General features: G+C 40.0%; 2 protein-coding genes across 2 annotated transcripts; both read left to right on the top strand.

Annotated features, from left to right (window-relative positions):
• Positions 1-19: 19 nt before the first annotated feature.
• On the top strand, positions 20-9105 carry LOC137278535 (serine/threonine-protein kinase RIO3-like). The gene is made up of 12 exons (XM_067810927.1): positions 20-281; positions 963-1211; positions 1556-1752; positions 2029-2130; positions 3111-3223; positions 3825-3968; positions 4466-4593; positions 4839-5024; positions 5417-5576; positions 6386-6556; positions 6857-6961; positions 7534-9105. The coding sequence occupies exons 2-12, from the start codon at positions 997-999 to the stop codon at positions 7675-7677; spliced, it is 1665 nt and encodes a 554-aa protein (XP_067667028.1). The 5' UTR covers positions 20-281; positions 963-996; the 3' UTR covers positions 7678-9105.
• Positions 9106-11491: 2386 nt separating this feature from the next.
• Positions 11492-27586, top strand: LOC137278539 (cathepsin B-like). The gene is made up of 10 exons (XM_067810960.1): positions 11492-11595; positions 21583-21765; positions 23192-23311; positions 23536-23760; positions 24470-24585; positions 25068-25152; positions 25440-25584; positions 25675-25788; positions 26343-26471; positions 27256-27586. Exons 3-10 carry the CDS (start codon positions 23192-23194, stop codon positions 27330-27332), a joined length of 1011 nt encoding a protein of 336 aa, XP_067667061.1. The 5' UTR covers positions 11492-11595; positions 21583-21765; the 3' UTR covers positions 27333-27586.
• Positions 27587-27938: the final 352 nt, after the last annotated feature.

Raw genomic sequence — 27938 nt, 5'->3', positions numbered from 1 at the left:
CTAATGATAAGTTTGCGGGAAAGTAGTTTATTGAATTTCACAAGCGGACGACATTTCCTGTTTGATATAGTTTATTTTTAGTTTTGGTTGTAATTCTGTTTATAAAAGTTTGTTCTCTGACGGCAATATCATAAAACGTAAAGTTAAGTCCAAAACGTTTACAGAAAGCTAAGCCCGTCAATTTTGATTTCCAAGTATCAGTTTGGAACAGATCTTTCTGTCGTGGAGTTTGTAAATCAGCCAGTTTTCACGACCGTTTCATCCATCAACATTCAAGCAAGGTATAGTCTAAATTATGACATCTCTTTGAATGAATTGTTATTTTGTTGTGTTAGTTCTGTCAGTCATACTTGCTTATTAGCTTTTATGATACCGAGCAAGCTTTCAGTTTCAGATCTGTTCAAACTGTTGTTTTCTGGGGCAATGACTGATATCCAAATGTCATCACAATATCTTGTGAAAATGTAACAGCTAGATATGTCATCACTACACGTGGTTTGTACATAGGTGTCATCCATTTGTCCGGCAAAATATAGGACATTTTTGGGTATAAATCATCATCTGCCCTGTCTAATTTTTCAAATGACTCCTGTTTTTCAAACATCCATGTTGATTGTCAGTGTCATTTGTCAGCTTATAAAGAGATGTTTAACATCATCAAAGTTGCCAAACTGATGTATCAGCAACCGCGGGCATGTCTGAGAATTAGGTATACAAAAATACTGTATTAACATGATAGGGAAATGAAGTTTCTAAAGCAATTCTGACAACATAGGTGAAAACAGCCACAAAAGGTCTAAAGGGTGCCACTCAAACCCTTGTCACTAACCCCTTTTGACTTTTTCCATTAGGGACATAGATCTTGCTGTTACATTTGCATTGCCCTGTAAAACAGTGTAGAGTACAATTTGAATAGTACATGATATATTAGAGTGTAAGAAAAACATGTTTTTTTATCGCAGCAAGCATCAAGCATCACCAATCATATCAAAAACTATGGAAGGAACAGTTTCTGAAAATCCAATCCCATCCCAAACCATCACCCCATCCACTAATCCCTGGGCAAAGAAGTCAGCTCCATGGGGTAAGAGTCCTCCGGTTGTTGCCTGCTCTCTGGAAGAAGTGATGAGTGAACAGCTGGCAGCAGATCTTCAGGAGAAGGAAGGGTGGCCAGATTTAGGTCCTGTGAAGAAAGAACAAAAAGATAAAGGGTGAGAGGATTGCTTGATCATCAAGAGCCAAAATCAAACTGATTTGTCGTTTCACAATCTGTTACTGGTTTACGTATCAGCAAGCAGCATTCTTTCTGAATATGAAAACAAACAGCCAGGAACAGTAACTTTGAAATCTATCTAGACTGAATACTATCAGTTTTAAGCATTACTGTTTATTATGCAGATTTTTCACTAACCTTTGAATATATAATTTATGCATAATGATTGATAGCAGTTTCCAATCTGATATGCCTTAATGCTGAGGTATTTGTAACAAATTGCCAAACACTCATTATGAAATATCAAGGGGCTTTCAGTTAGTTATTTTGATTTTGATTTAGACAAGAAGCTGCTGCAGCTGCTGTTCCTGATATGACGGAAGATGAAGTGACAGAGATTCTGGCAGCTGCTGGTATAGCTACAGACAATGAGGGTACAAGTGATGAACTAATTGCCCGCATGTTGCAACTGGAGTTTGACAGAGAACATAACAAAATGCTTCAAAAAGAGCAGGAAAAATTTAATGGAACTAACAAAGGTAAGATTAGCCACAAACCTTGCAATGTTCAAAATCATGTGCTTTCCATATGCCAAGACCATTGACTTGAGTTTTGTGAATGCTAGTCTGTAGCTACAAGGTCATGGCCTGAATTGTTGCATCTTATGACCATTTGAAATCCAGGCATTTTCAGAATATTTTGTTTGTGGGGAAATCACCCCAGTTTCCTATTCGATGAAGAAGAATATCGAATACCTGAAATATGTTCTTCTCAATTGATGAAGGAAATTGTAACCTATATTTTTGATGTTTCAGTGCAAATAACATTTGACAACTATAAGACAAGACACCCAGTATATGAGGAGGAAGAGGATGATAGTGATGAATATGGAGACCCACCAGAGAAAAATAACTGGGGTAAGTTTGTGAGATTGTTTATGTTGATGAAGGGGCAGCCTAATGGGTAAACCTAATGGGTAGAGTGCCCACATTTCATGGTGAAGACCCGGGTTTGATTCACCACATGGGTACTATGTGTGACGCTCATTTCTGGTATCCCATGCTGTGATATTGCATAGATATTGCTATCACTCACTCACTCACTCAATCACTCACTCTCTCACTCACTCACTCACTCACTCACTCACTCACTCACTCACTCACTCATGCTGATGTAGTAAAACTCCCACCTGCACATGTGTCTTGTCTTAGTATTTTTCAGCATTTGTTAAAAATGTTTCATTTTTAGGTTTGGAACTCAGGGCTTTAAACTGGTCACATTATGCTGCAGTAATCTTTATCCCCCATTTTGCTTTCTGTTCATTTCTAGGCCCATGAAAATCCGGGTGTAAATTTATCTTAAGAAACTCATGCATGTCATAATGTGAACCGGTGACTTGTTGACACAAGTCATTGAATCCTGACTTTATAGATTGATGCTCATGCTGTTGATAACTGGATCATCTGGTCCAGACTCAATAATTAAACAAAACGTCATGACATACCTGGAAAATTGTAGAGTGGTGCATTAAGTAAGAAACAGTCAGTGTTCATTTCTGAGATGAAAGATGTCAAAGAAACAGTTGATGCATGTGATACTGAATAATATTAAGCATGATGTTTGTTTCAGTTTGTTTGCTATTTAGTATTTACTCTGTGAAGCTGGTAGTTTGTTTTTGTTGAAGTATGTGGCATTATCATCTGTTTAGGATATAATATACATGTAGAGAAAGAACCTTATGGAATGCCAGCAGTAATGTTAGTACTTACAAGTAATGAAAAGCATGTGATCAGATTTTCAAGTGTCGCCAAAGATTTACTGTCGAGAAATGTCAGCAAGCTAAAATTCCTGGTTGCTTGTGTAAGGTGTATAGTTATTTATTTTCATTTTGTTGCAGATAAGAAAAGTCCTAAAATTGGTCCTAAAGGATACACAGGTACTGGGAAGAACATCACTACTAAGCATGACAAGGCAATCTGTGGCAGGCGCAATGCAGAGAAGATGATGATGGTAGGAAGTTCTGCCAAGTTTGGTTTTGTGTAACATCAGGGCTGAGCATATCTTATATGTCGGCACCTGATATATAGTGGGTTGAGTTACAGATTTACCTTTATTGGTGAATACACAACATTGGTGATATAGAATCATACATTTGTGTTCCATCAGTGTAACAATCTGCTAAAAAACTTTAATATGCACCATTGCATCCTGAAATATTTGTCAATGACCTGGCCCATCTGTTGTGGTGTGAAAGTAAACTTTCTCACTCTAATTTCCTACTTTTTATTTTCATGGAAGTTCACATATCAATCAGTTTGTGATCATCCATGTCAACAAAACTGCTTCCAGGTTCTAAATCATTGAATTTTTAAGTCTATTGTCTTGGTGTCTTTAAATTGCTGACAAGGTTTTTAGTTTCAGTGGTAAGGGTACTGACATTAGTTCATGACACATTTGAGGCCTCAGCTTGACAGTTTCATTGATATGGTGACATAATAATGGCATGAGTTATAGTAACAATGATAAAACAAGGGTGAAAAAAACAGTCTCACAATTATGTATTGTCATTTGTCCTTAGTCCTCCAGCTTACATCTCCTTTCTGTTTTTCAGTTCCCTCCAGGTTTCGGGTCTGGAGATGGTGAGGGCATGGACATGCAGTTGCCCAACCATGTGTACAACAAGCTGAAGGCTCACTCACAGAAGGAGGACAAGCACAGAGAGAAGCTGCATGAGAAGAAGGAGCACTCTACGGCTGTATGTATGCTTATGCTCTTATACCCATACACTGAGGACAAATGTGTCAGTTTCATCAGGGTGACTTCGGTATGGACTTTGAGTGAATAGTTCCCCAATAGCAAGACAGTAATACTTGTAAGAGTCTGCCTCATCTCTTCTATGCACAGTCTTCTATCTGTAAGATTCTTTTTCATAATAACCTTAACCCATTAAGATCTGGGCTAGAATAGGTCTTCAAAAACCCATGTTTGTCATGAGACAACTGACATGATCGCTCAGTCGGGCTCACTGACTTGGTTGACCATCGTATCTCAGTTACGTAGATCAAGACTCATGATGTTGATCACTGGATTGCCTGGTCCAGACTATTATTTCAGTGTGGCGTGAAACACTTATCAAGAATGTTTGTCATAATTGCAGTTTTAATAGTCATGTTTGATACATTAGTGGTTTGGTAATATCTGTCACAGTATTGGTTTGTTGGTATATATTTATGCTTCTATTCCATGTGACAGGAGCATGCTGTAGATCCCCGGACTCGACTACTCATGTACAAGCTGGTCAACAATGGATGGTTGGATTCAATATCTGGCACCATCAGTGGTGGGAAGGAGTCTGTTGTCTTTCATGCATTTGGTGGCAGGTTAGTGGTGCTGTTACGAATATTTATATAAAACATCCTTTCTATGGTGATTTTTTTGTAAGTTGAGTATTGTAGTAACAGGTACTGAAATATTTTGATAAGTTTTATTGAAAAGGGTGCCACTGGATAATGTTGGAAAATATTTGACAGGAATGATAGAATGTTATGGGTAACAATCAACATGTAGAAATATTTAAGTACTAAGTAACCGTTTAGTATGATTAGTCTTAATGTATCTGTTTTAGCATGGAGGGGCAGGATATACCCAAGGAGTGTGCTATAAAAGTGTTTAAGACTACACTGAATGAGTTCAAGAATCGGGAACAGTATGTCCATGGGGATCCTAGGTTTTTCAAAGATGACTTCAAGAAACAGAACCCACGGAAAATAATGAAACTGTGGGCCAACAAAGAAGCTTTCAATCTCAACAGGTAATGTTATAGTCTGTTGTATATTATGTTAACTTTGAGGAATTGTTTCAGCTGTATAAGGGGAAATACATCCCATATATCGTTGGTATGAACTGCATTTATAGTCTGTTGTATTTTGTGTTAACTGTGAAAAAGTGTTACTGCTGCATAAAATAAAGGGAAATAACTCCTATGTTAAGGTTGGTATGAATTGCATTTAGCACTTCTTTCCATGTTCATGTGTTATATTTATGGAATGTGGAGAATGTTATTGTATGATTCTTTTATGTGTGTTCTGTAATTGAGTTATTATGAAGCTTGTTATCTATTAAAGCTTTGTAAGGATACATGCAGTATGTTATGCAACAGGTATACTGCATTACACTTATAGTAAACATTTCCACATTCTCAAGGATGAAGAAGTTTGATCTCCCCTGTCCCCATGTGGTGGTAAGGAAACAACATGTTCTTGTCATGTCGTTCATTGGAGAGGATGGAATATCGGCTCCTAAACTCAAGGATGCAAGACTGTCATCTGCAGACTTTGAAGATGCATATGCTCAAACAAAGAAGGTAATATTTCTTAGTTCTTAATATCTCATACTGTGTTTATTTAATGATAAAGTATAGCTAAAGAAATTTCAGGAGCTGAAACTGTTAGGCCACATTTCAGTGTACATGAATTGCACGTTTTGGAAATATTGCCACCAATTCATTTAGTAGCTTCAAATAGCTACAGCTTTAGGCATTAATCAGACCTCACACAACCTGTGTCATAGTGAGATATCTGGGATCTCTCAGTCCTTCCATAGTTAAGATAGCATAGTTCAACTGTATACAAACAAGTCTTCTGTATGGCTAAGGTGATGTCTGAAAGCCTTTTTGGCTCTGAGGTCTTTTAATTTGTTTTGTTGTTTAATTGAGCAAATGTTATGGTCTGTTTAGTTTCTTTTATCATTTTCTAAATATAAAGACCTATGAAGATCTGCACTAAAATGCATGCTTGTCTTGAGAGGCAACTAATGGGATCAGGTGGTCAGGCTCGCAGACTTGGTCGACACATGTCATCATATCCCAACTTCATAGATGGATGCTCATATATGTTAATCGCTGGGTTGTCTGGCCTAGATTCACTTGCTTACAGATCACCACCATACACCTGGAATATTGCTGAGTACGGCTTTTGACAACAAACCAACCAACCATTGAAATTTTGAAATTGCATTCTCTAGCTAGGAGTGGTGATGGATAACTAACTGATATTTTTTCTCTTTTTTTTCACATTTAAAACTAGTTTTGATGTTCTCTGTCCAGTCACCTGTACATCTAGTACCATTCTTTCACTTTGTTCAGATGTCACCAAGATATGTTTGATGTTTCAGATCATGTGGGACTTACAGCAGAAATGTGGCATAGTGCATGCCGACTTGAGTGAGTTCAACATGTTGTGGCACAAAGATCGGGTGTATGTGATCGATGTGAGTCAGGCTGTGGACCAGGTTCATCCCAAGGCCATGGAGTTCCTGTACCGAGACTGCTGCAACGTCACAAGGGTAGGTAAAACATGCACCCAGCCGAGGCAGAACAGATCATTGCTACACCTACTTTCACTGTTTTCAGTATAATGTGGTTAAGTCTACAGGTCATCAACCCTTTTACATATAAGCCCACTATATGTTGTTCACCTATGTATGTTGTTTATTCATGTGGATTTTGAAATCACAAGAAGATGAATATGTTTATTTAAGAGTTTTATGTACTAAGCGCTCTGATCTGAGTGTAAAGTATGGTGTTGTTCTCCATCATCTCACTATCAACAAATAATGTATATGTTCTCACAATTTTGTTTCCAGTTTTTCGATAGTAATGGCGTTCATGATGTGGCATCACCAGAGCAGTTGTTCAATGAAACCACAAGACTCAATATACAGGGAACTGGAGCTGATTTTCTTTGTCAGGTAAGCTGAATATTGTCTTCGTCACCTATATAGCACTGCAGTATTGTATACAGGGTGAGGTTTAGACAACTTTCGGTACTGTTGTAGTTATATCACAGCATATCTAAGTGATGCAGGAGTAAACCTTGAATTGATGCAGGACGTTAACCACTTTGGGGAATCTATTAGCTCAAGTATGGTGACAAGAACCTAGACACATGACGATAGTGAGTCTGGAATGGAAACCACACCACAGGTTTCTGGGACTCATCTTTTCACCACTAATTTTGATCTCTTAATCTTATAACAGGGCTAACCATGCCCTTGTTGAACAGGGCTCCTTTCACGAAGCAACCTTTACTATGGTTTACCTTAACTCCCATTCTTGAACATTGCACTAAGGCTACCTTAGTGACTTATGACATATTGTCTTCCAATAAGTGTGATGTCTCATGCAAGACAAGACCCCAAGAGTCCATGGTTCTAATAAAATGTGAATCCAGTGTTAATTGAATATAGCTAGGACAGTGCTGACCTTGTAATGTTGGAATCACACAGAAATTAAGCAGAGATTGATAACTCTACCTCCACAGGTTCAGCGCTATGACAAGGACAGGAAGGAATCCATGGTAACACATGCCAATCAATACAAGGAATATGCTTTCGACTTCCACTTCGATATCTCACAGAGAGAACGGGAGATGGGTATACAAGACAGTGATGATGAAGAGGACTGAACATACATCAGTCAGTCGTGTTCAGTGTCACTGTAAATTGCTCACTGCCAAAGCCTTGCTGCTTCGCTGAATGCGAACTAATCTGGAGTTTAGGTTTCTTTAGCAGCATTCTCGATGTATCAGGGAGAAGGAAAGTGTCACAGTCTTTCATAACAAGATTGAAACTGTCAATGATGGCATATATTTGCTGTTATCTTGGTTTGTTCTTTAAAGATGACCTTATTCCAAACTACCAAGTAAATGAAAGCTGACCTAGCAGTGACTCAGATGACAATATCAAAACTAGAATATAACATCTTGCAGTATTTTTGAGAGAAAAATGTTCATCACACATGTAAGTTAATACATTAAGGTCAAATCAGGTAATGATTGTAAAAGAGGTATTTGTTTGTGCTAAGGTATGTTATCCTGAACTTTGAACTAAACCCTATTCACATCATCTTCTAAGCTGGCCTACGTAAGTCATGTTCATGATCTAACAATGAAAACAGTACAAGATTGAGATTATGACATTCACAATTTTTTTCATGTGAATGAGGGAATGATAGAATGAATATATCAATGTGAGGTGAGTCTCACAAAGCGCCAATACTTTAATAGATGGACAATTATCCAGTTACTATCTCTGCTCCAACCTCATCATGCTGTGCCTGTATTTTGTGACCGAGCCAACCAAACGTTTGATTTTTATGAAAAAAAACTCAATCATGGTTTTCAGCATTAATGCATTCTCATTTGACTGGAACAGAACTTATTATTTAGTCCACACTTTGTGTATAGTAGTGTTAAAAACCTGTGAGAAAAAAGCCAGTTTCATGAAAATAATTTTATACAAAAAGCTATTTAGAAATTTTACCAATCATTATACAACATTGTGTCACTTACCATTCTTACTGTTTGTGCTATATCCTGTTGAGACAGCACATATCAATGGAAGGCACATTGCATTTTGTAGAATTACCAAGCGTGGAGGTGGTACATATGTATTACAGGTGCATATTTATTAGAGATGGTTATAATTACAATGTGTAAATACTGTGCATAATATCTATAAACAATTTCCAATGAAAAGAAGCCTTGATGTAATTGCCTTCTTCAGTAGTGTCTTTTTCAAGATGTCTGGTATGATTATATCCAGATAAAACAAGTATTCGTGAATGATCAGGACAGTAGCTTTCATTTCCTTTTCAAGATAATTAATGAAATATTTAGTTGTCTCAAAATGATGTACATTGTCTGCATCTTTATGATTGCCAGTATGTGACTGTAGTGTTAATTTGTCTTTAGACAAAATGTTTTATCACTTCGTCTGTGTTATGGCTGAATGAAAGTGTTGGGTGAGTGTTGTTAATTATATTTATGTATTGAGTATCATTATATGGTACATTTTGTCGCAGGTGTTGGAATAAACATTTCAACAAAAAAACATGAAAGGTTTTGTGTTTCTTCATCCAGGGTGCTGAATTTTAACCTATTTTTCCCAGAGTGAAAACCTGATCTATTGATCGGTATAATTACATTCAGTATTGACTCCTATAGTGTAAAGGTCATTGTTTGATTGCTGTTTGACTGAGATCGGCAATATTTCTACCATACTATATCGGTCCCACTTCCTGCCAGTGTACTGACCACACCCAATGAATTAGTTGGAACCAGTCATAGTCAAAAGGCATGATGACCCCTACTGTGTCACCATGTGTCACTGTTACTGAAGTCTGCGAAACGCAGTAAGCATCACCAGTGTTTCACCATTTCCTGTGTTTGACCATTTTTTTCACTTTTTATTTAATTCTTCTGTGGTAAGGAAAACGCATTGAATATGTGATCTGCATGACAAGACATCAAATCTGATATTAAACATAGCCTTTATAATTTTCAAAATGTTTAGGTGAGCTTCAGAGCATTATCAGTTTAACTTTTTCAGATAACCAAAATACAGATTAGATCATTATTTGTCATGCGTCAACATGCATACAACTGCTAACCTTCCTTTTTGACGCCAGGTGAAATCGTGTTTAATGTCGCACTACAGATTATCTCGCTCATTACGACTTCGTGCGTCTGCATGTGTAGACTGCTTGTACTAGCCCAGACTTGTGCTGGGTTTTTTTGTGCTACCATGCTGAGATGCTGGGGGATGGTAGGGGGTAGTTTGCTCTGACTCTCTACCCGCTTGGTCCGTTTTAGGATGCTAAGTCAAGACGATGGACTCTATCTAAACGCATCACATTCAGGTACAGGCACAGACAAATCCACAGATATACGCAACACCAAGTAAACTCACTTGGGTTGTAATCTGTCTCAGCCCATCTCTCTGAATACAACTTCACCACTCGACTGAGTGACATGGAGTGGCTTCCGCCACAAGCAGAGCTCGCACCATTTGCTCAGTGCCCAACCTTTTATATGGTTCGAGCCAGGTCCGATCTTGATCACACGTTTCAACTAATTGTTTCGATTCGTGTTCGACCTTGCCCCATGAATATTGTGTCGCATGATTAATGAGCAGCACCGTTCGGTCACTCACCCTTTTCGATTATTTTTTTTATTGTTCCAATATAAGATTAATATCGGATGTGTTCATAGCCTAATCTCGAATCTCTGCAAACCGTGCCTAATTGTGAAAACGATTGAATATCCACTGTTTTTTTTCCACAGTATGGATTTTGACTGGAACTTCAGTGAATCCACATTCTATATATATAAAAAAAGTTCTTGATGTCATGATATGTTGGTTGTGGTTTCGAAGATCTTGTAAGTGTCCTTTTCTTGCCAGAAACAAGTGAGATGCTCCCATGGAGAAAGATCAAGGTTACTGCATTTAGGATCCTTTGGAGACGCGAAACTTCGTTACAGGTGAAAGGTGCTTACGATGTTTCAACAAACTATTTCTCGTGAGCATAACGTTCCAATGATCACCTACACGGTAGACAATTAACAACCATCAGAGAAATCGTATAAGACCTGAACGGATTCTGATACACCAAAAGTTTGTTTTTTCCCTCGAGTATCTTTTATAATGTTTCTTTCACCAGTGTACCATTATTTTCACCACTAATACAACTCGATGACTTGCGATACCAATTGTCAGATTAAAGCAATATTAATATTTGACAAGTAATTATTAGCAGAAGTATATGTAAAAGTGAATTGTAAAAGTTACTGACGTGAGAGGTTGGGAGGATCCTGTGTGTCAGTAGGTGGCGTCACATTCGTGGCTGTCTGCCCCTGTATAATATAGCTGCCAAGGTTGGTTGAGTTGTAAACTAAACAACGATGACTGAATGGGAAGGTATAGTGTCGGGCCACCTTTAGTCATCTTCCAGCAACACCACGGACAGATACCACTGTCATCTCCAAACTGTTCCTGGACTTTGTTCTGCTTACACCCAGTGTAACACACTGCTCTTTTGTGCATATATGTAGATACACACAAGTGGGAGTATTTCTGGCAATGAATTGAACCCCTATTCCCCTATTATACACCCCGAACCACGTGACATGCACGTGCTCCCTGAACTTTTTACACACAGATACCCCGATCTACATGGCATGCATGTGCTCCCTGTATTTATCGCTCACATACGCCGATCCACATGAGATTCATGTGCTCCCTGTATTTATCACTCACATACTCCGATCCACATGAGATGCATGTGCTCCCTGTATTTATCACTCACATACTCCGATCCACATGAGATGCATGTGCTCCCTGTATTTATCACTCACATACTCCGATCCACATGAGATGCATGTGCTCCCTGTACTTATCGCTCAGATACGCCGATCCACATGAGGTGCATGTGCTTCCCGTATTTGTGGATCAAGATATCTGTGTCAAGCATGTGTTTTATCTCCTCTGGACACATGTGTCTTTTGTTATCCAGTAACTGAACAGGTTCAGTTCCCTGATTCTCGGTAAGAAATATCCACAGTGTTTCTGTCCAGTGAGAAACCTATAAAAATCTTAGATTTTTTTTAAAGAAATATAAGACCACTTCATACCTAAACATTTTCTGGACTGGGCTGATGTTTACACGTGGCAAGCTGTTTTAAGCGGAGAGCCAAAAGGAGGGACTATGTTCCGATATCATGAATTATGCCTACATATGCGATAGATTTTGACCACCATTTTGTTACGAAATTTGCAGCAATAATACCAACTGTCACAGCAACGCGGATCGAATGATTACACAATTCACAGCGATATCAGATTGGTAAGTTTCTTTTCAAATACGACGACAAAGATGTGATAAGTTTTGTGTCGGTGGATGCGAGCATTTGAAACAGGTTCAAGCAGACGGATTCTTATAATAATGTTTCCTTCGCGTTTCCTGAACGAAAATTCTCCTCAATTCGCCCTGTTCAAATTCTGCCTCTAGCTCGTTTATAAGGAGAACAGGGCTTAACATACATACCTGTGGAACACCAGCGGAAGTACTAAAATTATATGTTCTACCTTCTTTCGCCTTGACACAAGCCTTGACCTTTGAATACATACCAGAAAGAACTATAAACAATTTAAGACCCGTACCCTTTTCATGAAGAACATACACAAGCTTTTGTCATGTACGATTCATGATGAGTCTTTTCCAAGAGTCCGCGTCTTTTCTTGTCTGGATGTGAAACATGTAAGTGGGTAACGGCAATTTGAATTTTGAAACACAGTAACTCCAATGAATAGACTCCATATGATTTGGGTTATATGGTACGACAACGGTACTCTGCATGAGAACTAATATCTCGACAGAACCTGGCTGTTATAAAGTTTTATTGCATTAACTTGGCAATTACATAAGTTATTATAGATGGGAAATACTAGATGAACATGGTGTTACATGGTGTTACATGGTGTTACATAGTGTTAAAATACTTCTGTCATATCCGGTTTCTGATCCAAACTGTATTCTGTGTTGATCTTGTGTTGTAACGGAGAATACATCCCGGTCAAACAAACTGTGTCAAACGATGATGATGTAGACGAAGGCAGACAATCGATATTGACAGACAGATGATGATAGGCAGAGGCAGAACTCCAGATGAAAAGTCCGAGTGTAAGTCCGTGTGTGATCGTCAGCACAACAACCAGCCTTTATTATTCTAACACAGTGTCGGGAACATTCGAGCAAAGCTTGGCTGTATCACCATTTAGTCAGAACATTCGCGAACAGGAAGTAAACAATAGATTACCAGGGGCAGGTAACAGGAGGTCTATCAATGTGAAATTCCGCTAAAAATACCATACGTATTGCCATTGAACATATATGATGTAGAAAGTGACCCACAATCCATACTGAAAACTCTAAACAATCTGACCCAAAAAAGAATATTCTTGTAACAGTGTCAAAACACATTTGATATTCCCAGCAGAAACATGTAAGGTTCACCTTGACGTGGTACAGAACCGTACCACGCATGTTTCACGATGGGGTTAATCCAGACAATCGTGGGGCCAGTTTCATAATAACAGTTGCATTTTACATTCGGTTATGTGTAACCCAACTAAAGGCTGACAGCCAGGCAACAGGTAACTGAAACAAGGAAATACATCAGTGCCTTTTGATAACACACATCATGCATAATCGTGTCTGCGCCTGCACTCATTCAATTAATTAAGTGATTGTAAAATGTTTATTAGGAACTATTTTGTCCAACGCCAATATTTCAATCTGTTGAATCATTAATGTCAGCTTTCATTTGCCAAAGGCAATAAAAGAAACCCACCGCCCCGATATATTGATATAATCACTAACAGCTTCAGTAACCCCGTTCAAAACTGACACCTCAATATCCTAAACAATGTGTGCGATTTCTGTATCCCACTGTGTTCAGTATATATGCTTATGTGAAAAAGAAAACAAACCCGGTATGTGTAGCATTGGGAGGTCGGGAAATGTTTGTTAAAATGTATTTCTTGGTCTGTCTCGTGCTAAACGTTGGAATCTCATGTACGATTTCCTTGTTTTGGTGTCACTGGTAACATTTGTGAGTTCGTGGCGCTCTTCTTCCGTATAACGACTAAGGGTACAATATATGCCACGTGACTTTCATGGGACTCTATTTTCCTTGTTTACCAAGATTAATCGAAGAGCGATTACGTTTGAACTGTTGTGTGATGGATACATGACATCATTTGTAAAGTCAGTGCACATTTACTTGTACAAACAAGATGTTGTGCATACAACAATGAGGGTAGTTTTACTTCGATCTTTTGCATACTACGTATCCACATTAAGGCATGTCATTTTATTTGTTTGTGCTTTCGTGATGCCACAATCATAATCATACAGTTTTTGACTGTCATTTGTAAACGGAAATTGCCGGTTAAGTAATTAATGGTAATTAATGCCTTATTTCGTAAAGGGGAAACTGTTTGAAACGTCAAGCACGCAATTCCCGCTATCACACTGTGACAAGGAAGTTTTTTCTGTGAATATACTATCAGAATTGACGTATTATCTGATAGGTAGACTTTAAATCGAGATTTGAAAATTGTAGGTGTGTCTTCTGACGACTGGTTTTAAGATCAAAAGATGCATAAATGACTGAAGTATAAAGTGAGAACTTGTTGTTTCCATTATGGGTATTAGTGGACGTTTTTGCCGTTGGCAGTTTCCTTGCTATGAAACACCGGTATCAGTAAAGCAGATACGGGTCTGTTTTAGATTTAACCTTATATCTGTTAAACATATCTATTGATCCAGGGTGTTACTTTTCCAGTAATGGAAAGGCCAGATGTATCTGTCTCCTTCCTGCATGGTTTAAGGTTAACTCTCTTCCCATTTTACCAACTAAACCTTATCATTGTACGATATATCTACAGCTTTAACCCGTGCTGTTGGATAATGCACTGTGTGGCGATGTTAAAGTGCGTTATCTGCAGATTTAACCCGGGTTGTTGGGTAGTGCAGTGAGCTGTCGAAGTGACAATGTGTTGCAGTCTTTGGCCTAAATACGCCGTCAGATAGACAGGTTACACGGGACATGTGCTATCATGCATAATATAGGACGGTGTCACAAGGCAAACTCTATCTACATGATGAAGATCTAAATATGTGACCAGCCTCATGGCCTTTCGAATGACCCATTTCAGGTTTTGTCAATATACGTGGCCACTTACGGGAAGTTGCCATCTTTTAAGTCAGTATCCCCTTAACTTCCCCTCAAGTTCCACCAGCGAGTGTTTCTCCTTGACAGTGGTTCAAATGAAGCTGTTCTGCTTGATTTAGTAGCTTTGTGTTTGTTTCATTTTCTGCAGAACTTGGGTTGGCATCTGTTGAATAACAGTGCTGAAGGTATGTAGTGTATTAGAGACGTGTAGCACCACCAAACGAATTCAGTTGTGAAGTATCGTTTTACCCTTCATGCCATGTAGCGTCATGCCATGTAGCGTCATGCCATGTAGCGTCATGTCATGTCTACGTGGAAATTGCAAGAGGAGTCTCCTGGGCGAATGACAAGTGGAGTCTCCTCGGGGAATGACAAGTGATGTCTCCTGGGGATGTGACAAGTCGAGTCTCTTGTGGGAATGACATCTGCTTGGGGACTAACAAGTGGAGTGTCTTAGGGAAATGACATCTGTTGGGGGAATGCCTAGTGGAGTCTTCTGGGGTAATGTCCATGGGGTGTCAATTATAGTCTACAAAGGGGTGCCAAAGGGCGTGGGGACGTCGTGGAAGCACCTTTGGGAATGCCATGTCAGTTTCCTCAAAACGAACACATCTTCCTCACCTTTTGTGACTCACAACACCTCAATCAGATTCTTATGTACAAAAACGCGTCAGTTCCGCCTCATCCACCACACATTTCCATTAGTTTATTTACAAGAAACACACACCTCAGTCATACCTTTCACAACAGCACACATTTCATCTGAGATGTAAGAAATATTTGTCAGAGTTTTGATCATGAAGCTGCAACATTTAAGACGCCAGGCTTTTGAAAAGCAAAGCTGAGAATTTTGACTGTTGGAAGTACGTATCATGCTGTTCCCAGAGGAAGTGAATAAATTATCAACGTCTTGCGAACGGTTGGCGGCAAAGTTTGAACATTTGTCTTTTATTCTTTGTGTTATGTTCAACACCTTTGAAATCAGAGCGCGTGAATTTAGTTTGGAAACATACTTTCTCATTGGGCATCGAGCCTTGGCATTTAAGATCTTATGCAAGGCAGGATGTCGTCGAAACTACGTTTCGGCTTTCTTCCGAAATGTTCTGGCCTGTTTGAATGCATCATTGGACCATGATTTACGAATATGTGGAGTTGCAGAGGAAACTCTGGAACTGTTTGTTCGCACTATACCAGAAAAGAACTGTCCTCACTGTTGATCACAATGTCATGTTTCAAGTGTTCAGTACATAATCTTGCATAATGTATTATGACCAATTAATCTTTGTAAAGTTCCTTCTTGTTCAAGGAGTATTATCACAAAAGGCTGATGACTGATTATACTCATGTGAATGTACCTGTACAACATGCTGATGACTGTTTATACCCATGTGAATGTACCTGTACAGCATGCTGATGACTGTTTGTACCCATGTGAATGTACCTGTACAACATGCTGATGGCTGTTTATAGCCATGTGAATTTACCTGTACAACATGCTGATGACTGTTTATACCCATGTGGATGTACCTGTACAACATGCTGATGACTCTTTATACCCATGTGAATGTACATGTACAACATGCTGATGACTGCTTTTACCCATGTGAATGTACCTGTACAACATGCTGATGACTGTTTATACCCATGTGAATGTACCTGTACAACATGCTGATGATTGTTTATACCCATGTGAATGTACCTGTACAACATGCTGATGACTGTTTATACCCATGTGAATGTACCTGTACAACATGCTGATGACTGTTTGTACCCATGTGAATGTACCTGTACAACATGCTGATGGCTGTTTGTACCCATGTGAATGTACCTGTACAGCATGCTGATGACTGGTTATACCCATGTGAATGTACCTGTACAGCATGCTGATGACTGTTTGTACCCATGTGAATGTACCTGTACAACATGCTGATGACTGTTTATACCCATGTGAATGTACCTGTCCAGCATGCTGATGACTGTTTGTACCCATGTGAATGTACCTGTACAACATGCTGATGACTGTTTATACCCATGTGAATGTACCTGTACAGCATGCTGATGCCTGTTTGTACCCATGTGAATGTACCTGTACAACATGCTGATGACTGTTTGTACCCATGTGAATGTACCTGTACAACATGCTGATGATTGTTTGTACCCATGTGAATGTACCTGTACAACATGCTGATGACTGTTTGTACCCATGTGAATGTACCTGTACAACATGCTGATGACTGTTTGTACCCATGTGAATGTACCTGTACAACATGCTGATGACTGTTTGTACCCATGTGAATGTACCTGTACAACATGCTGATGACTGTTTCTACCCATGTGAATGTACCTGTACAACATGCTGATGACAGTTATACCCATGTGAATGTACCTGTACAACATGCTGATGACTGTTTATACCCATTAGAATGTACCTGTACAGCATGCTGATGGCTGTTTGTACCCATGTGAATGTACCTGTACAACATGCTGATGACTGTTTATACCCATGTGAATGTACCTGTACAACATGCTGATGATTGTTTGTACCCATGTGAATGTACCTGTACAAGATGCTGATGACTGTTTGTACCCATGTGAATGTACCTGTACAACATGCTGATGACTGTTTGTACCCATGTGAATGTACCTGTACAACATGCTGATGACTGTTTGTACCCATGTGAATGTACCTGTACAGCATGATGATGACTGTTTGTACCCATGTGAATGTACCTGTACAACATGCTGATGACTGTTTGTACCCATTAGAATGTACCTGTACAACATGCTGATGACTGTTTATACCCATGTGAATGTACCTGTACAACATGCTGATGACTGTTTGTACCCATGTGAATGTACCTGTAGAGCATGCTGATGACTGTTTGTACCCATGTGAATGTACCTGTACAACATGCTGATGACTGTTTGTACCCATGTGAATGTACCTGTACAGCATGCTGATGACTGTTTATACCCATGTGAATGTACCTGTACAACATGCTGATGACTGTTTGTACCCGTGTGAATGTACCTGTACAACATGCTGATGACTGTTTGTACCCATGTGAAAGTACCTGTACAACATACTGATGACTGTTTATACCCATGTGAATGTACCTGTACAACATGCTGATGGCTGTTTATACCCATGTGAATGTACCTGTACAGCATGCTGATGACTGTTTATACCCATGTGAATGTACCTGTACAGCATGCTGATGACTGTTTGTACCCATGTGAATGTACCTGTACAGCATGCTGATGACTGTTTGTACCCATGTGAATGTACCTGTACAACATGCTGATGGCTGTTTATACCCATGTGAATGTACCTGTACAACATGCTGATGACTGTTTATACCCATGTGAATGTACCTGTACAACATGCTGATGACTGTTTATACCCATGTGAATGTACCTGTACAACATGCTGATGATTGTTTTTGCCCATGTGAATGTACTTGTACAACATGCTGATGTCTGTTTGGACCCATGTGAATGTACCTGTACAACATGCTGATGACTGTTTCTACCCATGTGAATGTACCTGTACAACATGCTGATGGCTGTTTATACCCATGTGAATGTACCTGTACAACATGCTGATGACTGTTTATACCCATGTGAATGTACCTGTACAACATGCTGATGGCTGTTTATACCCATGTGAATGTACCTGTACAACATGCTGATGGCTGTTTATACCCATGTGAATGTACCTGTACAACATGCTGATGACTGTTTATACCCATGTGAATGTACCTGTACAACATGCTGATGACTGTTTTTACCCATGTGAATGTACCTGTACAACATGCTGATGACTGTTTATACCCATGTGAATGTACCTGTACAACATGCTGATGACTGTTTATACCCATGTGAATGTACCTGTACAACATGCTGATGATTGTTTGTACCCATGTGAATGTACCTGTACAACATGCTGATGACTGTTTATACCCATGCGAATGTACCTGTACAACATGCTGATGACTGTTTATACCCATGTGAATGTACCTGTACAACATGCTGATGGCTGTTTATACCCATGTGAATGTACCTGTACAACATGCTGATGATTGTTTTTACCCATGTGAATGTACCTGTACAACATGCTGATGACTGTTTATACCCATGTGAATGTACCTGTACAACATGCTGATGACTGGTTATACCCATTAGAATGTACCTGTACAACATGCTGATGACTGGTTATACCCATTAGAATGTACCTGTACAACATGCTGATGGCTGGTTATACCCATGTGAATGTACCTGTCCATGCGTATGACTGTTTATACCCATGTTTTAAGAATGTTGAGGAAGCGATCATTCCCCCATTGTTCATCATGGCCCAGTCATTCAAAGCCATTATACAAGGTTCAGTTGCAGATTATTAAATTTGCAGAGGCTATTCTGAGGAAATAGAATCCTAATGGAAAATTTGGATTATTGTTAGTATGGACACTTCCCCAAAGCGGGTTGTGTCCGTTCAGATCGCCCATGACGAACCATGGCTTTCGAAATCGAGCATACATATTCTAACAATTACCTTCAAATGTACACCAATCTGCATATTGTCCCATTTTTTTTTTTTATTATTTTTTTTTTTTTGGGGTGGGGGGGGGGGGGGGGGGGGGGTTGGGGGGGCGGTATTTTGGCAAATAATTGAGTATGGGGAAAATGCAACCCATTTTCACTTTTTTTTCTATTTGAATTTCCGCTGGGGGTAGCCTTGCTTAAACTGTGAAATCTCAATGGTCCAACCACTTAACTCAACTTTATTTACTTTCATACTGCAAGTCGCTGACTTTAACAAAATGAGAAAATGATGCATAAATGGGTTAAATAATATCCAAATTTTGGAAACTTTGTCCACGCCACGTTCTGGATATTTATTGACATTCAGCACTCGGTTCACTGTGGTCTTGCAGTCCCAAAATCTCTCCGTTTTAGCAGCTTGGTTTCACATGCAACCTTGTTCTGTGATTATATTAAGACTCTTAATATCCGTTAAATGTCCCAGTTCCATCACAGAATATCGCAGAAATTCTCTTAGAACAATGTTATGCCTGAATATTTGCCACACGTAAATGAATGACACCACTCTACGTTCACGTGATATTTGTCCCTTAAAACAACGGGCCTGTGAGATAAAACCCTCAATTTCATCAAACAATATGAACAGACATAAAAAAGAGTGTCGTGGTTCTTCGCCATGTCAGAGTCATGCAATAAAAACGTCCAAGGCAGAAGTGCGCAATGGCGACCCAAGTTTTGTGATTGGCATTGAACGTGGTAGGAATTTCGAATCCGCCCTGATCCAATGTGTTAATTAGGTGATGACCTCTCCCCCTCTTACTCGACTTCGTCACCACGGACAGAAACGTCATTTGTGACATCTTTGTAGGGAAGAGGACCTCTTTCGTGTTTAAGAGTTAATCGAACTTGTTCGGGTCATTTCCAGTACTGATATTTCGTCTCGTATATGTTTGGTTGGTTAACACCACTCCCGCTATCGTGGCTTTCACCTAAGTGATGAATATTTAAGACCTCCATCACTTCGGTATGCCGTGCCGTGCCGTAACCGGAATATTATAATTATGGCCGTGAGGCAATATTTATTTCCTCTCTTAAGTTGCTAGCTACCATTTACGTTGACGGAAATACGTACACAATTCACGAGAACGGAATATCATCTTGACTCAAATACTACGAGAAATCATCCAGAGGGTCTTCAGACTCATTGCAAAGGCATTTACACGAAAAACTCATCCCCTTTGTTTACACTTCCGGTTGACCTTGAACTTTATCCAGGGTTACGGCCCGGTAGGTGGATTCCTTTGTTTAGAAGCAAACGCAATACACCAGTAAATCAGAAATGAATCACTGAATCTTCATTTCTGATGAATTTTAGTAATAATTTGCAAACAAACTGGTGACACTGCCTCTAGTCCATTAGTAAAACAACACCAACACTTACGTGAAAAGCCGTTCAGGGCAATGAAATATTTCAACTGTATCACTGTATCAGTTTCACTTTCCATCCGTCTGTAACTTTGAAAATCTGTATCTTTCTGCGTCGATTCGTGGTCTTGTTGTGATTCTGTGTAGTGATTGCAGAAGTATCTCTAAGTGATTAATGTGTTATCTTGAGGTTAGACGAAAGCCATGATCTTAGCACTCCAAATGTCCTACGTGGACAGGATTTCAGCAACTCGTTGTGTATTCGGAGTTTCGTTTCCTTCAAAGACAGAATCACCCTTTCTGCATCCCTGGACCACTTTCCTTTTCAATAGTCCAGAGTTGGTGGGGGCCCAGTGGTTCAAGCATTCACTCGTCACACAGAGGACCCGGACTCGATTCGCCACAACGGTGCACGTGAAGCCAATTTCTGGTGTCTTCGTCGTAATATTCCTGGAATATTTCCGAAAGCGGCGTAAAACTAAACTAACTCGCTACAACCGTCCATGCCGCTTGTCATTGTGACGAACACATGCAGACCCACTCTCACAGCTCCGGAAAACCACATATTATAGAGGGATATCTAGTTCATGCATATAACTGATCAATTAATATTACGAACCTTAATATTACGACACTGAATAAACGTGCAAGAAAGCACACAAAAAATGGAAGTTTCCTAATCCATTTCAAAATTATAATAAATCTCAGTTTTTATCTATTTAACCCTACAACATATCACACAGTACTCCTTGACTGCATTCATTTAGTTCATGTATTTAAAATGCACGTGACTGATATTGTTTCGTTTACTTTTCGTTTTACCAGCTGGGACAGTCTGCCACTGATAACAGTTGTAACCATGTGACATTAAGGTCCCTGCAGCGCGTGTGAGGGGCATCAGCCAATCAAAACACAGCACATGACTATCATATGGCCCATTTATTTGTTGTATATAAAGGTGGACTAAAGAGTTGATCGTCCATCTCAGGGCTGAAGATCAGATTCAAGGTCAGTGTATAACTGTCATTATACTGAACAACTATTGCATTTTTCACTGCACAAATGTTCTTGTGTTCTCTACTAACAATCCGTTTCCTTCTTGGTTATCTACAGTTCTAAAAAGCTAACCCGTCAGCTAGTTTTTATGTACATCCAAGCCTATCAACACAGATTTGTCAGTAGCCAGTGTTGATCACGGTCACCTGAGGGCTCTGGTCGACACGGAAATAGGTGGAGGAAATTCACAACAAAATACTGTCATTTAGCATGTCACATGTCACGGTGCATCGACATAATTTGCATCCCACAGTAACAGGACTCTGGTATCTCCAGTCTTCCTTCCGGAAAGAACTTGTGGTCGTTTCGGACCAGCGTCAGGACCAGACCATCCAATGCCTTACACAATGACCGTCTACAGCATGATCTTTTGTAGGGCGAACCTGTTTTCTCCATCTTTTTTTTTTTTTTTTTAATTTTATTTTGTCTCCACAACAATGTCCTGTGTACACGTTTGAGTTGTCTTGTTACACGATTAAGCCACCAACAACTTATCAGTTAACTTTTTAAGATTATGGAGAAATGTTGACATTCTATACGACCTGTTTGGAATGTTTGCTTTTTTTCCGGAAAGAGAGATCAGGCCTCAGAGTAAGAAACATCAACTACTTACTGTATTCATATTGTTGCATATTTCTAAAACTGTAAATCTGTGCTTACTGACCTTTCACGAAGCAACCTTTACTAAGGCCAACCTTAACCCCCCTTCTTTAAAATTGCACTAAGGCAGTCTTAGTGACTTACGAGCACCTGAAGTGCTTTGTGAAAGGAGGGTCAGGTCTGTCATTTGTGAAAGGTAATGTCTATAGTTCTAATGTATATACCGTTGAGGAAAACACGGCGTGGATTTCAGCTCGTCTTGTAGTTGGTTATCTCGTGATGGTGTGACACATATGTACCCTTTGGCCTCAAACGTTGTCCGATCGACAGGTTACTCAGAACATGCATTATCAAAGATAGCGCTGTGTACAATCACAAGACAAGATTCATGGTGTAGACCTGGATATCTGACCGACTTCAGGGGATGGTATGAAACTCGCATGGGTTTAGGATTTTAACTTGACTGAAGGTCAAGCTGCTGAAACATGGCTGGTCTCTGCATTGTGAGAGATGATCTGAATGTGCTTATCGCATTTGTTTTATCTAAATGCTTTCTGGAGGATTCTATCCAATGTTTTTCACAGTCTAGATACAGTAACTTGCATCCACTGCCTTCTACATCAGAAGCAAACATGGTGCCCTGGGAACACTGTTTTACAGTGTCGTTCTATACCACATAGCATCCCCGCATGGTTTAAGGGTGATTCTTTACTTTGCAAACCAAGACTGAGTTGACTGACACCATCACTGACAATATGAACTATCCTGTGTGTTTCAGATGAAGGTTCTTCTGGTTGTGGGTTGTTTGGCCGTGGTTGCCATGGCGGCACCGGAATTCTATCACATGAACACAGATGCCATGATTGACAGAATCAACTCTATGCAGAAGACATGGAAGGTCAGTATTACCTCCCGCTGATCATTTATAATTGCTGACACTCGGCTTACGTCAGTACATGAGGACAATAAAATTCTCTCTATACCCAAACCCCAACCTTTCTCATCTTCATCCACACAAGCACACATACTCTCAAACACAGAATATTGATCGTATGATCGGTTCAGTGACAAAGCAAGCTTTTCAAGATTGGTCTCAGTCCGGTTTGCCTTCCTACGTTTCAGGCTGGTAGAAACTTCCATCCCTCTCTGCCCCAATCCTACTTCAAGCGTCTGTGTGGAGTGTACGACATCAATGGTGAGAGTCAGAGACTCAACAATATGCTGCCCATGAAGACACATGACCTGTCCATGATCAGTCTGCCAGAGAACTTTGACGCCCGAACCCAGTGGCCCAACTGCCCATCCCTGAAGGAAGTCCGTGATCAGTCCAACTGTGGTTCCTGCTGGGTGAGACTATGTAGTTCCTCAACTCATGCAATGACTGACTGTATGTCAGTTTCAATTAAAACAAATCTTCACAGTATTCTCTACCACTACACAAAGACCTGAAGACATTTAATTGTGAGTCATGTCATTCTACGTTCCATTTTACCAGTAAGAGTAGATCTACAAGAAAAAAATCTGATCTGGCCTAGCTACTTCGAAAGGGCAATACGTGGACACCGAACGAGAGTTATAGTCCAGTACACTTGAACCTGCCAATAAATAGGTGTTCTGAAATGGACATTAGTTACGTATAGGTTATAGGTTATAAATATTCTCTCTACTGACTGACCTCGTCTTTTTAGTCAAATCATTTCTTGGCCAAAGTATGTTGATAAAAATAAAGAGGATGTTTGTTTCATCAGTGTTAAGGTCAGCGTTCTCTCTCTCTCTCTCTCTCTCTCTCTCTCTGTATGTGTGTGTTTCTCTCTCCCCTCTCTCTCTGTTTCTCTCTCCCTCTCTCTATCTCTCTCTCTCTCTCTCTCCAAACATGTAGATGGGACATGAATTGAGATGCGAAGTGTTTGACTCCGCAAATGTACGTTGAAGTGGTTACGAATCGAGCCAAAACAAACATGGGTGGCTTGAACTTTTGTGATCTTTGGCTTGTCACACTGCACCAGCTTATGCTATACAGATTTCTTCTGATCTTACAATATTTGTCTTGGTGTAGGCTTTTGGTGCTGTGGAGGCAATGACAGACAGAATCTGTATCCTGTCCAAAGGGGCCAAGAATTTCCACATCTCAGCAGAGAACCTGATGACATGTTGCAGAACATGTGGTTTCGGGTAGGTCCCATGAACTATCACCCTCTAGCTCACAGGAAACTACATCCAGTAGTTCAGATTAACACTTTATTAGCATGTCTCTCTTTTCTTCACTTACTATTATTTAGGTAACCTTATTAAAATCAATCTTGAGATTGAGGTATCAGGACATCCCATTCTTTTTGATGAACTAATGTCCTTATATTGGTAGGTCAAGATTTCACGTAAAGTCTGTCTGACGTGAAAAGTGGGGGAATAATCTCTGATTTGTGTTATGATTCGTTTAGGAGTGAACTGATCATCATTTGTCTGAGTTGGTGGTGCAGGTCGCCTCGACTTACAAAAGTGTTATCTTTTTTCATCACCGGGAGTAGTGGATAAACATAACGCTTGTATCAAAATATCCGTTGATGTGTCTTTTGTCACTATATATAGACCGAGCCATCTTACTAGATTGATGGTGTAGTCCATTTTGACTTACCGGTGTCATCCATTGTTGACAGATGCAACGGAGGCTTCCCAGCGGCAGCGTGGAAGTACTATGAGAAAGACGGAATCGTCACTGGCGGTCAATACGGCTCCAAGGAGGTTAGCGATGCTTCTGTAGTTCTTCTATGCAATCTCCAAAATTCCAAATCAGATAGCAAAATAATACCGTTGCCTTGAGCACAGAAATTTGGAACGAAACTAGTGAATGTGAGGTGTCTGAACCCAAAACATAACTACACTGAAGAATTTCTCTGTTCAATAAAATTTTCATAAATATTTCGGGTTACCTCTAAGATATTTGACTGAGTATCACTGAAAGGTAAATATATATAATGTGAACAGATATCTGTGGGTTGTTTAGTGATGATAACGTTGGTATGTGTCAGGGCTGCCAACCCTACCTGCTGGCCAAATGCGACCACCATGTTCCCGGCAAATACGGACCATGCACCGGGGACGCCAAGACACCCAAGTGTGAGAAGAAGTGTGAGGCAGGCTACAACATCACCTATGAAAATGACAAACACTACGGTAGGACGTTGATCAAATTAATTCACTCACAACTTTTCTGGTGCTTTTTGGTTATCACTGAAATACATATTGATTGTCTTTGTTGTTCAGGATCCCGATCCTACTCGGTGCGTGGCGTTGACCAGATCATGGCCGAGATCTACAAGAACGGACCAGTGGAGGCAGCTTTCACTGTGTACAGTGATTTCCCCACATACAAATCTGGTGAGTGGATAATATCATCAGACAGAGCGGGTTGTGTACAATATTATATGCTAAAAGATGTAACCACTGTCCTATTACTACTGTAGAATGAACTCATGGCCATGTTCCTCTACGATAATGAAATTACAGAATAGACTACCTCATAACCGTGTTCCTCTACCCTACTGCCATTACAGAATGGACTCCCTCAAGACCGTGTTCCTCTACCCTAATGCCATTACAGAATAGACTCCCTCATGACCGTGTTCCTCTACCCTACTGCCATTACAGAATGGACTCCCTCAAGACCGTGTTCCTCTACCCTAATGCCATTACAGAATAGACTCCCTCATGACCGTGTTCCTCTAGCCCAGTGCCATTACAGAATAGACTCCCTCATGACCGTGTTCCTCTACCCCAATGCCATTACAGAACAGACTCCCTCAAGACCGTGTTCCTCTAGCCCAATGCCATTGCAGAACAGACTCCCTCATGACCGTGTTCCTCTAGCCCAATGCCATTGCAGAATGGACTCCTTCCTGACCTGCTATTGATCATGTTACTCTGTGATGTAGGTGTGTACAGCCACACCTCCGGTGAGGCCCTTGGAGGACATGCTGTGAAGATCCTGGGCTGGGGTGTTGAGAACGGAGAACAGTACTGGCTGGTAGCTAACTCCTGGAACGCCGACTGGGGTCAGGAAGGTAATGTACCATTACAGTGTTCAAGTAATAAATTTACTGCGTGTTTGAATAGTGTCCATGCGTTCCAGTGACAACACTTACAGTTTGGACAACGATCTTTGCCATCGGGGAAGACCTCCTGACTGATTGACTTTTTTTTTTGATTGACTTTGCACCCATGTATGGATTTGAACCCGGGTCGTCGGCGTGACGAGTCAACGCTTTAACCACTAGGCTACTCCACCGCGCCCATCGGGAAAGAAAGACAAACGACCTCACTGTGCTTCAAAGACTGATACTCTTTAGGTGTCCCTGCAAATAATGTGATGTTCCTTGGAGGTATTTTCCTCTGGAATCCCCAGGAATTAATATAGATGCGGAAACTTACATTCCGTACGGTCATTTTGGTGAAGGAATCGCAGGAAGTGCGAATCAATGAGCCTACAAATGTGAAATGTCGCATATGCGTGTCATCTGGGTCACTCGTATCATCCCCTTGTCAGAACATTGTTAACAATGAACAGTCTAGAGGCAGGATAGCATCGAGTCTGTGAACTAAACATATTTTACACATAAAAACGGTAAACAATGTGTACGATCATAACATAACATATATCTATTGAAAAGGAGTCGAGAAAGTTTTTTCAATTTATTGATCCTGTGGTAATCTAGACTTGCCCCATTTTCTAGACTTGCCCCATTTTCTAGACATGTTTCAAGGCCTGTATGATAGATTATAACCAGCCATGACTTCAGATGCAATACACGTTTGAGAACTAATAACAATAACTTTATGCTGTTTCAGGATTCTTTAAGATCAAGAGAGGTACTGATGAATGCGGTATTGAGTCCCAGATTGTCGCTGGAGAACCCAAACTGTAAATCCAGCATTATTCAACATATTCAGCAAAACCTTGGTGCCTTACATCGTGCCAACATATCTTGATGATGCTTCAGGGTGATACAACAGCGGACATACTACAGGGCTGTTTTCAAAATTTTGAATAAACATGTTTTCTTTCCTGTTATAATATTTTCAGTATGTCACCATTTGGATACTGAGTTTCAGTTTTGAATGTTCAATTTACATGAACCAATTATTTACGTGCAATAAACAGTATTTTAAATAATGTGTTGATGTTTGTCTTACAACTCTGTTGTTAATATTGCTAGAAAGGACAATGCTTGAAAAGCGTGCCTACAATGCCACACACACGCACCCACACACATTGTACAAACACTGGGGTTGATTAATCCGGATATGTGTTAATGCAGGAGTATGCAGTGTGAACGTGTCGTTTCAGGGTTCTGTTCTGCAAAACTATCTAGACCCTGCAACTTTGTATTCAACTGGTGTTAGACATCATGTTACAAACACTTACGCTGACCATAATACCCAGACGTAGCTTTGTACCTTTTCACTTGGTTTGCATGACCTACTGACCAAAATCCGCCTGAAACTGAACATATACACAATGACGTCTGGTT

The sequence above is a fragment of the Haliotis asinina genome, chromosome 3, assembly GCF_037392515.1.
Source record: "Haliotis asinina isolate JCU_RB_2024 chromosome 3, JCU_Hal_asi_v2, whole genome shotgun sequence".
In the NCBI taxonomy this organism is placed as follows: domain Eukaryota; kingdom Metazoa; phylum Mollusca; class Gastropoda; order Lepetellida; family Haliotidae; genus Haliotis; species Haliotis asinina.
This window is presented reverse-complemented; position numbering and strand designations above follow the sequence as displayed.